At 38.1% G+C, this 16,464-nt stretch overlaps 1 protein-coding gene across 2 annotated transcripts in view; it reads right to left on the bottom strand.

Annotated features, from left to right (window-relative positions):
* LOC103625483 (ethanolaminephosphotransferase 1) overlaps positions 1–16,451 on the bottom strand; it is a 55,348-nt gene extending 38,897 nt beyond the window's left edge. The window contains exons 1-2 of one of the 2 annotated variants that reach the window (XM_017727435.1): positions 14,067–16,451; positions 4,211–4,279 (exon numbers count right to left, since the gene is read on the bottom strand). In XM_017727435.1, coding sequence (XP_017582924.1) covers positions 4,211–4,279; positions 14,067–14,192 — 195 coding nt within the window. In that variant the 5' untranslated portion in view covers positions 14,193–16,451. The remainder of the gene's footprint in view (positions 1–4,210; positions 4,280–14,066) is intronic. The other variant, XM_008644913.2, reaches the window with a different exon arrangement.
* Positions 16,452–16,464: the final 13 nt, after the last annotated feature.

Consider the following 16,464-nt stretch of genomic DNA (forward strand, 5'->3'; position numbering starts at 1 on the left):
AGCCAATTTCTGATACTAACAATAGTTTTGAAATCAAATGTTTTGTTAATAGCTCTGCACTAGCTAGCTGAACTAGTCAGCTAGATGAATACATAGTAATTTGTATACATCTTTACATTTCTTCTATCCTACTACTAGATGAAAAATTTACTTTTAAAATCTGAATGCTTAGAATGATTAACTATCCTACCTAGATTATCTTTTTCAACTATAGAGCAATTTATAATTTTCAGGAGAAATTGTGCAACTGATGGTGTACAGACTAAGTGTGCACTTCCAAAAATCAGATTAGAATTCCTGAACACTTTCCCATTATGTTTCTTAGATGTTTTCTGTAATAACATTGGGAAAACTATTATATTTGATATTTACTTTCCTTATTGGCAGGACTTTATCACTAATTTTAAAACACTGTATGTCAGCTCTCATAGTGCTTAAAATACACCATGGAATGCTTACAGCCATAATTTTAAAAATGTAACATATCTATCATTCTGAGTGTTCAAAAGGGCAAATCTAAACCTCTAAAAAAAGGGACAGCAAATGCCCCCTGAAGTTTCTTTTGGAGAGCATCTAAGGAGGAGTCCTTCACTGCATGGTTGCCTTTTCTTACACTGACTGCATGCTCAGCATGCAGCAAGAGCTGCACAGTTCCCAGTTTTGCTACCTGAGGATGCAGAAGATGAATCTCCTGCTGGGGATTTATCTGGTGGCTACGACCTCATGTGGAATAAGAAGCACAGACACTGAAAAAATTCTAGATTTGTCTCTTTTAATCTAAATCATAGATCAAAATAGTGCTTTAAAACACTGTGGATGAAATGTTTACATGGATATACAGATGCCACCCAATGCATTGTTTTAAACTGATTGCCTTTTCCTGGACTATTCATAGGAATTGTTGACTTTTAAATCAAGTGGGGCACCACAAACATCTGCTTTCTAATTAGGCTCATCATTCCAAACAGTCACAATGTCATTATTAAGATATTACAGGAAATAATTTATGCTTACATGGTGCAAACATGAAGAAGTTATTTTAACCCACTTTCTTGCTAACACTGTGTATTTTAAGAAGGAAACCTTCAAAGGATGTTGTTATAGTTGCAATCCCTTTGGCTAACAGACACACCATGAAAAACAGTTACAGGAGTTCTGTCCTCAGGAAAACAGACTCTCCTGTAGTTAAACCCTTAAGCATGTTCTTTTGATCCTTACTGAACCTAATCTGTGTAGGTATTCGGAAAGTATTCCAGTTGCAAAATCCCTTTTGTTATATTTAATGCCCCTTATCCTTTTGGTTGGCATTACACTACCATCACCCTATTTCATAATTAGAAAATCACAGGGCGTTCAAGACTAACTTCTTACACACCTTGCAAAAATACAGCGTGAATTTATTAGTATGCTAGAGAAGGATGAGCTGCAATCTTTATTATCTAATTAACAGACAGTAGAGGTCTAATACATCAATGTGCCATATGATTAATACAACTGGAGCTGCCATGCAGAGAATCACATCTGCTCTCTGGCAAAATCCTTGTGTGCTTGAACCTTTTAAAAAACTCTTAGTTCCACAAAGTGTTAACTGATTTCTGTTTCTCTGGCTCTACAACCACTCATTCTAAAAGCCTTAATACAAACAGCAAATGCTTTAATACAGCAGCTATTAGTATAATAAATGGTATAATAAATTAGTATAATAACTGGTGAAGTACACATTTACATAAAGCTCTGTTCAAACTTCACTAAGTCACCTGAGACTACTAAAATTCTACTCTTGCCCAATTCTAGTGATAAATTCAAAGTTCATAAATGCAACAGAGGGGAGTGTAATTGATTTCAGTGAAGCTGGCATACACCTGTGTATTCCAGTGGGATTTCTTCCTTTTCCTCTCATTGTCCAGCATCCACACAGATAAATGAGCTGGGTTATGACAATATTTTTTCAGCTCACAAATTCACAGATCTTTAAGGTCAAGCTCCTCCTAATTTCTTATAACATAGAAAATACACTTTACAATGAATGGTAAAGTCTTGTAACATGTCTTTCAATGAATTCTGTGTTATGGAATACAGAGAAAATTGTGTTGCCATTAGGACATATGAAAGGCAAGACCCAAATCCCAAGCCATTGTTGTCACAGATTTTTTTTTTTTTTTTTTCTGCTTGGCTTTGTGAATTTAAGGTTGCTTTTTTAAAATTCCTCTAGAATCTGGTCAAAATAGTCCAGGTGGAATTTTTATTTTCACCAGTTTGGAAACTAAAAGATAATTGATTCATATCTGAAAATGGATGTATCAGGATGTCTAAACAGAGTGAAGGAACTTCTCGAAGTCATCAAGATACACAATTGTACAGCTCAATTTTGAATGAACATATTAGATGCAAAAAATTCTTTAAAAATTCTTTAACAATTATCCCAATCTCCCTATTGTAATGCGCTGTTCAGGAACAAAACCATTACAGCAACTTGCATTCCTACTGATATTTTTACAAACAGTTATATTGTGGCCAGTAATTTTGGTGCTCTCACAGTTCTCATTTTTATTTCTAGGAGCAACGTAGACTCTACTGCAATCTCAGTTACATACTGCTTTTCCCTCTGCAGCTATGTGCTGCCAGTTCCTCTGCAGGACTTTGATTCTACATGGCAGTATCTTTTAACATTAGAATGACGACTTTTACAAAAGCTGAGACAAATATAATTTCCCTTCAAATCCTTGTGACACATCACTGGTAAGTATTCTGTAACCCTCCTGCACCAGAAGGTGAAGTAGAACATTCATTGTTGTATCTTCAGGATTCAAACCAAACCAAATGGCACAGTACAGACAGCACCCACTTCTGTCTTTGGTTCTGTACTCAGATTGTTGAAATAGGTTTTAGGTTCTGCTCTGGGGTTTGGGTTCTCCTCCAGCAAGAAGAGAACTAAATCCTGCACACCTAAAACTCCATAAGATTTTAAAAAATCTAAAGAGGACACATTTTTTATAGGACCTATCACCCTAAGCTACCTGAGGACATTCAATAATGTTGCTTTTCTTGTGGTAAAATGCTGCAACCATTAGAAGAACTTATCTCCAAAGGAAGTTTTGCATTGACAACACTCCCCGTTCAATGTGCCAGCAGAAGAATACCCACCCATCTCCTAAACCAAAGGGCAAGTGCACAGTAAAGCTTCTACTCATCTCCCATGCCAGAGTACTGGAGGGGCTTTTTTGCATCATTGTTTTCCTCGATATTATGGTGGGAATAAAAGCAAAGTCTCTGAATTGAATTACTGAATTCAGTGTCACATCTTCGAATTGCTTTTTTCTCATCCCGTGTTCAGGTTGCTTTTTAATTCTTCAGTTGGGTCATATAAACACTTTTCATTAAATTACTTTAAGGTTATGAACTAGAGATTATGATTTTCCTACCATATCAAGAATAAGCAACACCTGAATTATAGCACCCAAAGATGGCAGATCCAACAGCACTCTGACCACATACATCCTTTTTTGTTTGTACAAAGGTTTATTTTCAATTCTACTCCAATCTAAACACTTTCTGTAATGAGGCAGATGCAGAAGTCATTGCTTCTTTAGAGATCAAAAAAGTTCGTATTTATTTGAGATACAGCTTTTTTTTTTTTTGCCAACAACAGCATAACTAACTGTGAGTGGTTTATTTTTAAAAACTGCAGATTGTAATGCATTCAAAAGATGGCATCTTCCAATCGTTATGGTGATCATGGTAACCACTCTCATTTTCAGCTTCTTAGAGGAATGCCTGGCTCCCTCAAGCAAGTCCCCTTGGGAGAAAATGAGACAGTGCTTGCATAAAATCATATGCACAGCACAGAGAGAAAGCCACGCTGTTGTTAGGCAGCATATGCTGCACAAAAATAATCTGTACAAAGTAAAACCATCCATGTCTGCAAAGCTGTTTAATGAAAGATGTAATAATGAAAGATGTAAAAAAGGAATGGATGCCTTTTCTACAGCAATCAGAAAAAAAGAAACAAGCCATTTCTTTCTAAAAAAAGATAATCTCAAAACAACATACCTTAAACACAGCTATATATCCTGCAACATTTGTTTTCTTTTATCAGATATCTTCATTTCAGCTTTATTAATCAATATGTATTTCTAAATGAAAATACATGCTGTATTTAAAACAAATTCTTACATTAACATGTCAAGTTTTTATTAAATAAAATTCTTACCTTAATAATTTTATTCCAGATGGGCTGCATAATATACACAGATAAAGGATTTGTATCCACAGCACTGTACTGTGGGGAAAAAGCAAGCATGTTAAACAAAGCACTGAACAATGGCTATTTTTCCAGCACTACGTATCTTTCAGCATCTAAGAGCACTCAGTGAGACTGGTGCAATTTTATTTTATTCTGAATCATACGGGTTTTATTTCATTTAAAAGCACTGGCCTAATTTACCATTACCTTGTTAGCAACTCCATGTATTAACACAAGGGTTTAGGCTTGTGAAATGGCAAACAGCTCTGCAGTCACAATTTACTTTTAAATTCTTGTTAATTTTACAACCCTCTAAGATTCTGCATTTTTACCATATTTTGGATTTAACACCTTTATTTGCACTACCAGTAATGCACAGTCTGAGCACCAGTTCATTGCTAGTATGTAAGATAGATAGTAAATATGGAATGTGTTCGTAGGTGGAATATTATCTTGCAGAGATACACAGCTTTTGTCATAGTAACACAGTTGCATTTGCACTATGCTAATTCATGCAAGGCAATGTTATTATAAAAATGAGCTCTAAAATAGCACAGTTCATTATCACAATAAAATTTCTCTATTGGATAGACTTAAAATATATGTAAATATGTGTGTCTTATAAATTCCAGTGAGTACATATCTGTATCTTTTGCAAACAAAATATTTCAGAAATCCAAGGCCACCCTGAATTGCTGTTGTCTGCTTTTTCTGCAGAGGACGGTATCAAGTTTTATCCTGCCTTGAGACTGCAGAACAGAGAATAATCTGAGGAAGAACAATATTAACTGATAATATCACTCAAAACCACATACTTGAGCCCTGGCAGGTAGGCATTGGAAGAGGTTATCCATCATTGGGATGGTACATGTAATTATTTCAGAAATTCTTGGACTTTGAAAGTGCATATATGTCTTAATGATGTTAGGATGATGCATATGACACACAGATTCAGATATATCTATATACAGCACTATCCAAACATTGTGTGCAGACAATGGCAGTAACATAGGGATGTGTTAGACCACAGTTTGACAAAGTTGTTCACTCGCAGAAGAGCTGATGACAAAGAGTCTGTCCTTTCACATAACTTCAGCTAACAGTTAATCGTCTCTCCGTATATATAGTTAATTTATTGACCTCTCTTAGCCAAGTACTCTTTGGAGGAGACTGCACTCTGGAAATACCTTTTTCAAGTCATTAATTATTAAAGTAACCTAGGCACTTGTCTTAAACTCAGGTACCTACAAATGAAATACTTAGGAACTCTTCCATACAGTCTCTTTTCCTATCTGAATACAAAGGATATGTTTTAATTACCTTCTGGACAAAACAAAGCGTTCACGTAGTAATTTTATGTGTTCAAGCTTAAATCACAGATCATAAACATAGCATCTCATAAAATTATTATAACACAGCTATACACTGTAAATACATACTGACAAATATAAAAAAATAACCTAGCAGCAACTGGTCAGACCAGGCTGCCTAAATTTCTGAAGGGAATAAAATGTACAGTTTAATGAAGTGTATATCATTGATTTTTATTTTTCTAAAAATACTGGAAGTATTAGTATTCACATTATATGTAATTTTTCTCTGCTACTGCCACCCATATTACTTAAAACCCAATGCAAATTTGTCATCAACAGATTTTCCATCAGAATATATATTAGGATTCTTAAATACACTACCTCAGAAAAAAATGAATACGCAGGTAAAACTAAATTTTTCATTATTCTGTATGTATTTGCAGGTCCAGATGCTGCATCTATCTTTCAAACATTGATTATTACAACTGTTTGATCTTTTGATAGTTCAGCTTGCATGTGAATTACCCAAACCTGTGGGCTTTGCTTAGATTTGTTCCAAAATTAACAGTAATACCAAGCCATATAATACCTATGCCAATGGACCAGTCAGCTAGTACTTAATTCACATGAGAACGATGGAAATCCTCTGAAAATGAAGAAAATTCAAAGCATCCATTAGCACTTCTGAGGTTCCAGGTAATCAGGAGTCTGCCCAAAGTTTCACTGTGGCTCCTGCCCATTTCCTTACCCCAGCTGGTATTCAAAGACCATGTGAGATATGGGACAATTTGCTGACCAGCATTCAGTCATACCTGGATAAGAATGTGCAAAGGTCAAAACAAGTGAGTTTTACCCTTGCTTCTGCTTTGGCATTCTCTTTCTTCCCTCACCCCCAAGTCAAAGTCATGAATAAAAGCAGAAAATTATAGTTAAACAACAACAGTGAAACAAGGCTTTCTACGCAACATATTCACTGGCTGTTCAGAACTATTGCTTTCTCTTAGAAGGACAAAAAGGAAAACCAGTCTCATTTCTTTGAAATTGTTTTCTTACAGAGAAAATATAAGAGACTATATAGGTATTATGTAATTTTTATATTTTCTTAAATGGAAAATATGAGAGATTATGTAGCTTTCCAACATATCTCTACATAATAGACACAAACATGAGACACAGTTTCCAAAGTCAAGCATCAAAAATCAAAACAGACATAATTGGGGAAAAAAAAAAAATAGAATTACAGCCAGCTTTTGTCACCTAAAGACATTTCAAGACCCACCACACTTCATCCTGTTGATTTCTATGTCTGTGGCTGAACCATGGTCCTCTGGGTGGGGAAGGAACATTCAGCAGATGTGCAGAAGAATGGAAATTTGCTCTTCCCTCAACAATAATTTATTTTAGCTAGACCAAAGAAAACACCCATGGAAAAACAGTTTTCAGTCATGGCAAAAAATAAAACTTGACAAATAAAGTCTGCCATACAGTTTAATCCTCTGCTTTGTTCTGCTCCCAAGAAGCTACTAACCTCAAGGCACTGAAATCCTCAGGAGTTTAATGTTCATGGCTGCTCAGAAAAGTAAAGTACTGAGTAACATGCTCACATTACGATCAATGAACATGAATGCAAGAGTCACTGAACCTGACGTAAAAAAAAGCACTGCCATTTGCTATTGTGTAATTCTGTCATTTTCAGGGCACTTACACTAAAAGACAGAAGTGGAGAGGATAAGCCTGTTGGAGGTTTTTAAGTGCAAGACTCATACAAGTACTAAGCACTTCCCTGCAAACACTTTCTGCCCTGGGAAAGGGATTGATCGCCCTTATACAAAGAAGAAGGGCTTGGAATAATCAGAAAGCTTCTCTCAATTATTTTTAAAAGAAGTTGTAACAGTTGGGAGGAAACAGCAGCAGTGGGGGAATAGGAAAAATGGCGTTGACTCCATCTTACTCCCAAATTAAAAATGCTTCTTCTGGTTTTATTTAATTGCTGATATCTCCTTGAAAGCCATCTGCTTTCTCTCTCAGTGTTAATGGCTTCTAGCAGAGCTGGAAAGTAGAATACAGACACCCAACATGTACACACATACATGGTGACTCTGCAGCACACATGAGATGCGCTTTTACTTTGTGTTCCTGCATCTTAATTTCCACCTAGGGGATCCAGCACAGCATCAAGTTTGTGCTGGTCACCTGTGTTAAGGGGGAAGGAAACAAGATTAAAGAGGAGGAGGGAGAAAGGGATAAACAGTTTAAAAAAGTAGCAGAAAAACAAAAGAAAGAAAAATGAGCAAAAGCAAAGGTTTGGCTACACAGAAGAAAGACAATGGTTCTGCAGTGACAGAGTAGAGCCAAACACCGAAGGGCAAAAGCCCTCACAGTGATCAAGGTCTGCTCTGCTAAATACAAGACAAATGGTACCTCTGGCTCACATCCACACAGCTTAGAAATACTTCCCATTATTGCAAACTGGTCACATCCACATGGCACAGCATCTGCTAGAGGGGTGTTGGGCCTCATCATCTGGCCCCACACACCCAACACATCATTAGCATTCAGTATGTTTAAGTTCAAAGTATTTGAAACAATCTGGAGACTACACTGTAACCCAGCAATATGGCACTTTCAGAGCATGAAAGCAAGCCCTGTCTGCTGTGCATGTTCAGAAACCCAAAAGCCCATGTTGGCAGAGTGCTGAAGGATGGTGAAACCAAAAAAATGATGTGCACTGTCTCCAGAACAGACTACTTCCAAACCAAAGCCCGGCTATTGCCTTGGGGAGACTTTAGAGAGAATAAACAAACAAACAAACAAAACCCAAACAAGGAGTGAGCTAACCATTAGTGAGAGCAGACACTGGATCTTCACTGGACTGCCTAGCCCTCTCCAGCTTTGCATTGTGGAGGCATCACAAGAATAAAATTTTGGAATGACTACAATGAAGAGAAAAATATAAAACATGTCTACATAAACTTCAAAGTCAGGAGAGAAAGCAAGCTGCAAGAAATGTAGTTGCATAACTACATTACATAATTATTTCAACTCCAGCTGCTCTTTATACTAACAGACTATTCCTTTCCTGTACTTAAATCATCTTGTCCCAGGTAGCACCATATTGTGCCATTCAGTCATTTACATTCACCACACCTGTGTTTTGTAAATGACAGACAAGGGGATGGGAGGCATGACAATGGACTCTCTTTTGCACAAGATGAGGTTTTCTTGTGGTTTTGAAAGCTGCAAAATGACCCTCCCAATCCAGGGCATGAACCAGTCGCTATTTAAGAGAGCTCAGTGGGAAATCACCCTTCTGGGCAATGTCTTATGCAACATGAAATTGGCTTCCGTGATACATTACACTTCAGGAACCAGACAAAAATTAAAGAAAATACTGAAATACTGGCACATCTGGTAACAATTTTCCATCAATCTTTCCAATTCCTAGACTACATTAAACATGTGGAGTTTAATTCTACTTCATATATGTTTTTTACAGGTTTGTAGTTGTTATGGGACACAATATTGGATTTTAACAAAGCTTCACAAAGGAAAGAAAGAGAAGCATGCTATAAACAACAGAGCTCCACAACACAGTGGATGCCAAATGTGTTCAGCAGTTTAAGTGTTCATGTATTCCAAAACCCAGTCCCGTTATTTCTAACAATAGAATTGTTTTACATTATATCATCAGTTAGTTAATTATTCATAACTAATGGCTTGGATTTTCTATCTCCTACTGCTTAAACAGTAGGAGATAGTTTGGACTATCCTGCATTTCTCCCCACCCATATATATATATATATAAGGTCACCAATATCTAAGTCCAGGAGTTATAAGCCTGTACTAGGGCTGGATGCAGCTGCACTGTGAAGGAAGAGGCTGTACAAGTTTGGCTCCTGAACTATTCTCTCCCCTCCCACTTTGCCCCCTTCAGTTCCATTAGCCTGTGCACCCTACAGATAGGAAATATAATTAGATTTTCCTTCCACCTGATACTATTCCTAGTAAATACTAGAATGTCATGGTTTGTGCAATTCAACAATTGTGGTTGGTATTACTAAGTCATCAGGAAGGTGTTATTACACAAACTGCTGTCCTGGGGATGTTTTGTTGCATAGGTATATTTATCACTCACCTCCTCATTTTCAGGGATCCTGACACACATGTTGAGTCACAGGCCACATCCTTTCCCTTAATGAAGTAGGTATGGACCCATGTCCATGAGGTCATGGGCACATAAGAGCTGTGGTTCAGGACAGGCTACTCTTAGGGACTCATGCCTGCTAGTGGCACATCCCCTTGCCTGCAGAGCAGTGTCATTGCCTTAGGATCACAGAACCATGGGTTCGGATCACAGGATCATTCAGGTCAGAAGGGACCTCAGCAGGTCTCCTCCTTCTCAATGTAGGCTCAGCCAGGAGCTCAAAACCAAGTGCTTTATACAGACCAGAGAGAGGTGGACAGCCAGTGGGACTGGAAGTCAGCAACCATTTTTCAACTAATAGTAGTTATATTAAGGATGCTGCCTAATTTGTCTTCAGGAAAAGACTTTGTTCAGTGGGACACGTTCAAGCACTTAACAACAAAGCCAAAATAATTAAAAATAACATAGAAACATGATTAAATATTGAGCAAGGGATAATAGAAGACAGCTACATGTGTGCTGCTGTAAAGGGACAAAGAGGCTGGCCCAGATTGGTAAAAATATAAATCCTGCAAAAACCAAAACCTGCACACTCTCAAGGAACTACACAACTGATCCTTAACTCGCTATTCAAAGAAGCTCTAACATAGCAAGAAAGTTGATTTCTATGGGGGTTTTTTGTGCAGACTGGTCTTCTACACTTGGTAAAAGGAAACAACAGAAGGATTTTGTGCTACACCTATTTCTGTGTGTGTACAAACATGTATGTGCCCTTTAAAGATCAAACAGTAGACCAAGTACCTATCCAGCTGGAGCTCTGCCAGAGTGTGCACCTAAGGCCCTGGGGAACCCAAAGAAACCACTCCAGGCCCAAAGGAAAGACAGGTTAAAAGTGTGTTGTAGTTTTCACAAGAGATGCTAAACAGGGGTTCTGTAGCACATACACTAAACCCTTGTGTTATCTAATATCCTGATGCACAAGAGAGGGAATACTTCACAGAAAGATTCCTCTCTCTATAAAACAACCCTTAGAAGAAGGGTTCCCCTAGATTTATAGCAAACAATCCACAACCAAATCACAGATATATCTTTGCAATTAGTCTTCTATTAAAACACAGATGAATAAACAAAAATACATATGTATACATGTGATGCCTTAGGATTTTGGCTTTTATACTTTCCAGATCCTGTACTGCTTTAGTGTGTAACTCTAAAACTCCATACAGCCTGTTAGCTACTGTTCTCCCATTCTGGTTAGACATAACAAATCCTCTCTAGGCTTGGACTTCAAGGACACCTTGTTGTCCCAGGCCCTGAAATATGTAAACAAAGCCTCTAAAAAGGGGGAACAAACTTGGGGTAATGACATCATTACCTGAAATTGTAATTGGAGAATTAACCCTGATATGCAAATGGACCAAACTTATAAAAGTGTGAAAACCCCGTCGTCCATTTTGGGTGTAGCCCTAGGGCTCTGTACCCATAGTGTACATTTATTGAAGGCCCTTCAATAAATACGTGCTTTCATCCTCTTAATTTTGTCTAGCCTCTGTTTTTAGGTAGCCCCACAAGGCATCACATGCATATTCTACACATAAAAATCCAATAAGCACTTCAGAACACTAACATCTCTTGATAAAGCAATAAAATGAGATTATGCAGTTGGTATCTGCACTTTTATGAGATTCAACATGGCACACAACTCTTTATATTGAGCATATTTGTCCTAAAAGTGATCTAATGAACCTTTATAAATTCACGGGCATAATATTGCACTCAAAACCATGTACAATTTCCCATGATTGGGAAAAAAGTCCTGCGGCAAGTGATATCAACTGCAGCATCTCAGTGACGTGATTTCATTAAGTTCTTGGTTTATTAGCATATGATACGTAGAAGGAAGATAATGATTACAGAAATCTTGAAATGCTACATTATGTCAGCTACAATTACAACAGGATGAGGAAAAAGAGGTAATGTGTGCATAAAGATTGTCTTTCAGAATTACATATTCAGTTGGACTGTGGCTCTTTGACACATGAGACACATGAACGCAGTGACAGATAATGTAAGAGTAATGGTTTGGTTTATTTCACTTACTATTCAACAACATTTAATTACAACCCCAGTCTTCCAATCCATCAAAGTAACATGAAGAGGACTGCAAGATTTTATTTGTAGAACAGTGGGCTGTTGAGTCACGGTTTTATTGAAGCCAGATGACATTAGTTTTTCCTGCCTCAAATATTCAAGGACTTTATTAAATTGCAGTGGTTTGAAAAATCTAACTACAGCACACACAACTGATAACTGCTTTCAGATAATATTTGGAATGCAATATTAGTGAAAAAACCTGAAAATGCTACGTGGAAAAACACAATATAATAAACATGTAACAAAAGTACTCAACATACATAACATTGTCCATGTGCAATGAGCATTATTGCATGAGCACTACTGAATGTCTCCAAAGAAGTTCCAGATAAGCATGCAAATGAAACTCTCTTATCCTATATTTTCAAAATCTTTTAAACTCCTTGTGTTACAAGAGTTGAAAGCAAAACTACTGTTCAAGTAAGGTGAGCAGAACCCACGATTTTTCTAAATCTCATAGTTACACTTGTAGCCTTGGAAAAGCATAGACTCCACAGAAATCCAGTCTTGTTTCTGGGTGGATCCTAAACTTCCAGACAGTAATTCACTAGCTTATACTCAACACACTTTGCTCTTCTGGTATAAGCCAGTATAAGAGAAAGAGTCAGACCTTGAAATGTGAGCATCATACATCTGATCTTGTTTCTCTAACCCTCCAAAATGAGGGCTGGGATGTAATTTGAGAGACCCTAGCCCAGCGCGTTCACCTAATGCAGGATCACGTTCAGTATACATTAAGGATGCAGATCAAGTTTCCATGAGGTAATGACCCCATTGCTTGCAAGAAACAACCATGTCAGCACACTAGAAGAGAATACATTATCCAAAACTTTCCTAAAAAGGTGTCAGCAACGGTTTATTAATACTCAACACTAGATTGTTGATCTTGTCTCAGAGAAATCAAGCCATTTCTTAAGACTGATAAAATGATTGCCCAATCCCCTTTAGCACCTGTTCCAGCAGGCCTTATCAACACAAGACTGACATAGCAGACCTTAAATTTCTCTTTGTGCAGCCGAAGCTCATGTATTGTCTTTCTTTAAAAGGGCACTCATGAAGACCAACTGGCTGCTAGGCTCTTACTCCCACTTTGCTCAGACTGTTTCACACAGCTCATCTTTTCTAAGCCTCTTAGTATTCACAATGCCATTCTGAGGATGGCAAACTGTGGGCCAAAGAAGGCAGGACACATTATTCCAGCTGATACCTGATCAGTACATCAGCTACAGGAGTAAATGTAACCCTTTGACATATTTATGACACTTCCAACTTAAGAACTTTTTTCTCTTCATTGTAACAGCCACAATGCTGTTGACACTCTGATCCCCTGTATCTTTCCTGCAGTCTGTTGTCTCTTATTTTATGTTCGAAATGCTGATTTTCTTTCCCCTAAGTGCTGTACCTTGTTTACCAAATTTCTTCACATTGATTTCTGGCCATTATATCCCCTTTGCAAGTATATTTTAAATCATAAGCCCATTCTTCAAAATGCTTAGTATAGAGAAGATTTTACAATATTCTCCCTTCTGTTACTTAATGAAAGTATCAAACAGCAATGGACAGAGACACAGCTCTGTAGGTAGAATCCCACTTGACAGAACCTCCTGCTTTGACAGAGAACTTTAAATGTTTCCATTCTCTTTAAAGATGCTTCCATTCTCTTAAAAGAAACATTTTTAACTCTTTAAAATGGTTCCATTTTCCAATTATTTCATCGTAGTTACTTCTATTTACTTTACTTATGAGAACATGGGACAGTAGCAGATGCCTCACTTAAATGAAACAACTTATAACTCATTTACTCTCCCCTCCTAACACAGAGTTACCTGCTAAAAATATGGCTTAGAGGATAGAAACAGTGTGGACGAAACAAGATTAAAATGTGGAACCTCAGATGTTAATTTTTAATGTTGTATCTGATTTTTTAAATAATCTTTTCCAAGGCCTGTTGTTTGAGTCAAGCCTCTATAGTTTGTTCTTAGATCTCTTTTATTCTGAAACAGGATAAAGCATCAAAGTTTTCTGGCCTGAAAAACATCTGTGCACAGGTACTGTAAAAAAAGGTGACTCAAGGCAAATATGCAAGGGAAATCCTAAGAATGAAGGGATGAGAAGAGGCAATGGCAACATGAGCTCACCACTGACATTACTGCATTCTGGTGAGAAGGATAAAAATAAAGAACCAAATCCTGTTTTTATCTGTATTCATCACCTGGTTGTTGCAGAACAGCTTCCCAACAGAAACCCAAGCAGGCAGAAAAAAAGGTAGCAGTGTAGTTCCACGGGTGCTCTTGTAGAACTGCAAAACGCTGATAAAATACAAACGTAAGAACAACATGGTCCAAACCCTGCAATTTCAGTTGGTTGTAGCTTTTTAGCTGTGTTGCTCCATGTCCTAATGAATAGCACACAAACCAGGGATGAGAATCTTCTGCGATACAGTTGTAGCAGATCACCTGAGCATGCAACCGTCCTGGAATCAGCACCTGCCGCACAGGCAAGAAGATGGCAGAAATATCACAGCAGCAATACTCTGGTTTGTGTCTGAATGGTCTCATCATCACACCTCCACCTGTTCTCAGTGTGGTTTTGAGCAGAAAAAGGAAAACTGAATAGCTAAAGCCTCATTAACACAGAGAATCAATGGGAACAGATTTGTAAAGTGAAATAGCTAGCCCTGAGGAGCCAATGTCAGTGCTATAAGGATTTCAGAAGGTATCACATTAAACTGGTTCCATTATAATACTATGGACTGAATGTATTGAGTATACTTGTGTGTTTGTTCCCAGTACAGCTGGTTTAGGTTCATCCTAAGGGAATGCATTTTTGTGCTTTGAGATCACTCTGTGATGTAAGCCAAAGCTTGGTAATTGGAGAAAACTTGCTTCAAAAGCCTATAATATACATGGACCTAACATGCTAAAGGGTGCTGAAGTCTTTGTATTCAGTAGAGCTCTGCCATTCCCTTTGCAAAGAACTGTGCTGGTTTTGTTCTCAAGGCCCTCCTCCAACGGCAAACAGGAGACAGACAGTGCCTGAGACATACAAGTGGAGCATTCATGGTAGAGAAATGCATTCAGCTGTGCGAAAATTTTGAAAATTGCACAGCACTTTTCTCAGGCCAAATTTACCTTTACAAAAGGAGTTGATTACACAAATTATTTTTTTTTAAGCTGTGTTACGCTCAGAAGATAAATTGTGCAAAGTATGGAGTATATTAAGCCACTGACACTACTACAAGTACAATGCTGCAGTGTGACATACAACAGAGAGATGGATACCACTAAACCTAAAGATTTTATGCATGCTTCAAGTCCAGATGCAATACATTGTTTCAGCTCAATATTGAATGTATGCTCACAAATACTTTCAGAGATGACCTGGTTCTTCACAGGGCCAACTCATGTATCCCTCCACAGTACCACAGAGCTGGGTTCACCAGGAAACACAGTACAGAAATAGCCAGGAGGTTGTAAGAAGAAGTAACCCTTGCGTGCTGGGCACAGCGATCAGAGTTTAGTGCCTGCTGAGTAGGCAGCAAAGGAAGCAGCAATCTCCTCAGAGGGGCTGGGAAGCTGGAGGAGGAGGAGGCAGTAAGGCCCTAGGCCGAAAGGGAGGAGATGGCAGCCAGAGGGCAACAGGAGGTTGAAGATCACGTCTCAGGCCTGGGAGGTGGTGAGAGCAAAGCTTTGGTGATGGCAGCAGCCCAAGGTATGGGAGGGTGAGGGACAAGAGATTGTGGTAGTGATTAGTGTCTCCTTGCTGTACCCTTTTTGTATTTTTGGAGTACTTTAATCCACTGCGAGCAGCATTTAGTAATAGGCAGAGCTGCCATCACCGGCCAGGTCCTCCTACAACCTGGAGCACCAGGAAAATGGTGCAGATACCCAACCAGCTCAGCAGCACCAACCTCATGTAGCTGTACTTCTCTGTGCGTAACCTGTGCCATTTGGATTTATTTATTTCCAAGATATCCCAGTCCCAAGTCACCTCAGATAACAGAAAACTATTTGATTTCATCTTTCTAAACCCTGCACTTACCAGCATTTTTTTCAGAACACAGATGAACAGATACTTCTCAAGAGCATTGGCTGATTCTTAGAGTTAAGAAAATCACCCTACATAGGTCTTTTTGCAATGCTGCCAAGAAAGCAATAGACTCAAATAAAATGTCTTTTGGTAGTCTTTTCCCCTGTAAATCTTAAGTTTGACACAACGATTACAAGTTTTCAAAAGAATGTTGTTTTGATTCTTCGCATCTGCACTTGTTTGAAGCTATTTTCATTCAAGTGATAAGAAAGAATGTAATACAAGCGTTCCTTGTATTTCTACTATGAACTCAAATAATTTAGGAAAGTTACTTAAATAACAATGTCCGTTTATGCTAAAAATAGCTTTTTATTTTTCCTCCTCCGGATCTCAGGCAAGACTGCGGCTTCACCATTCAAGCACAGACCTGTGCAGCTCACGCCCAGTGGCCAGAAGCAGCTCGCAGAATGTTTTATCCCACTCACATTGGAGACACACAAACAGGTTGGTACATTTTAATGAGCTGCTGTGCAAAACGAGTTCCTAGTAAGCAACATGGAGAACACTCTCAAAGCCACAGA

The sequence above is a fragment of the Corvus brachyrhynchos genome, unplaced genomic scaffold (genome assembly GCF_000691975.1).
Source record: "Corvus brachyrhynchos isolate BGI_N302 unplaced genomic scaffold, ASM69197v1 scaffold60, whole genome shotgun sequence".
In the NCBI taxonomy this organism is placed as follows: Eukaryota; Metazoa; Chordata; class Aves; order Passeriformes; family Corvidae; genus Corvus; species Corvus brachyrhynchos.